This window comes from Sinocyclocheilus grahami, unplaced genomic scaffold (assembly GCF_001515645.1).
Source record: "Sinocyclocheilus grahami isolate Dianchi unplaced genomic scaffold, SAMN03320097.WGS_v1.1 scaffold1485.1, whole genome shotgun sequence".
Lineage (NCBI taxonomy): Eukaryota > Metazoa > Chordata > Actinopteri > Cypriniformes > Cyprinidae > Sinocyclocheilus > Sinocyclocheilus grahami.
Genome location: NW_015506664.1, coordinates 452,238 through 453,481, shown reverse-complemented (window position 1 = coordinate 453,481; position 1,244 = coordinate 452,238). Strand labels below are relative to the sequence as shown.

The window sequence follows — 1,244 nt, the reverse complement described above, 5'->3', positions numbered from 1 at the left end:
TCACACACACACTCAATGGCATGCACAAGAGCACACGTCTAGAGCATTGACATTATAATACACTACATGTATTTTGATTATGTTGACATGCTTTAATATGTACAGTTACGTAGTGATGATTTGGGTCAAAATTGTACTCAGAAGTGAGGGAAATATGGCAAAACCTATATTTAGAGACATACAGTCATGAAAATAATGGAAAATTGTCCATAAATTAAACTTCTTTGTTTTTACTTCTTTTAAGGAGACATATTTTATTATTGTTATTATTTTTATTATTGAATGTTTTTACCTGATGTCTATTTACAATGTTAGTAGTCTTTTCAAATTTCAAATCCAAAAATAAGAACTATTGATAGTATAAAGAATAATATTTAAAAATAATTAAAAAATTAAAAATAGGTGTAGTTTACAGTACAATTGTAAAATTACAAAACTAATATTTGTATAATAATTTCTTCATTTTCAATCATTAAACCATTATCGCATGCATAATTTAGCCAAAAAAAGTGATTGATTATTAATAATAATAATAATAATAAAATATATATATATATATATATATATATATATATTGCTATAAGACTATTTCACTGTAAAATGACCAGTAACTAGGAACATTGTCTAACTTAACTTCTTATTACAAATCTGATCATGTTCAGCATGTTTCCAAGTGCACTTTATAAGCGACTCAAACTCACAGCACATGCAGAGATTGACGTGTAAAGCAGCATTTACTGCGAAATGAGTCGCTGAAAAATGTGTACTCGTGTGTAAATGAACACAGTGCTGCGCTTCACTCCTAAATCTATTTGAATAGCAGCCTTAGCGATTTCAGTTTTATTTTGATTGATTGTTCAGCCCAACACAAAAGTGTTGTGAAAGTAGTCAGATTAATGAATATTAAATCACAAGTTGTTTAAGTATGTGGTTTGATTGTGTTGTGTGTTTTATGATGTGTTTCAGTGTAATTATATTGTCCCGTGCATCATCGTCATCATCATCTTCCTGTGTTTCCAACAAAAATCATACGTCTCTCCACCAAACCTCCCTGCCCTCATCCTGCTGCTGTTGCTCTACTGATGTATCCCGCCTCCTTCCTGTTCAGTGTTCCCAGCACAGCGTATGTGGTTCTGACCTGCATCAACCTCTTCATCGGCATCAACGGCAGCGTGGCCACATTTGTCATGGAGCTCTTTGACGACCCGGTGAGCCTCCAGCAAACACACACACACACACACGCA

At 33.2% G+C, this 1,244-nt stretch overlaps 1 protein-coding gene across 1 annotated transcript in view; it reads left to right on the top strand.

Annotated features, from left to right (window-relative positions):
• Positions 1–1,244, top strand: part of LOC107570626 (ATP-binding cassette sub-family A member 1) — a 128,946-nt gene that overhangs the window by 97,370 nt on the left and 30,332 nt on the right. Inside the window, 2 exon segments of the mRNA XM_071582353.1 lie at positions 951–1,078; positions 1,081–1,208. Of these exon segments, the coding sequence (XP_071438454.1) occupies positions 951–1,078; positions 1,081–1,208 (256 nt within the window).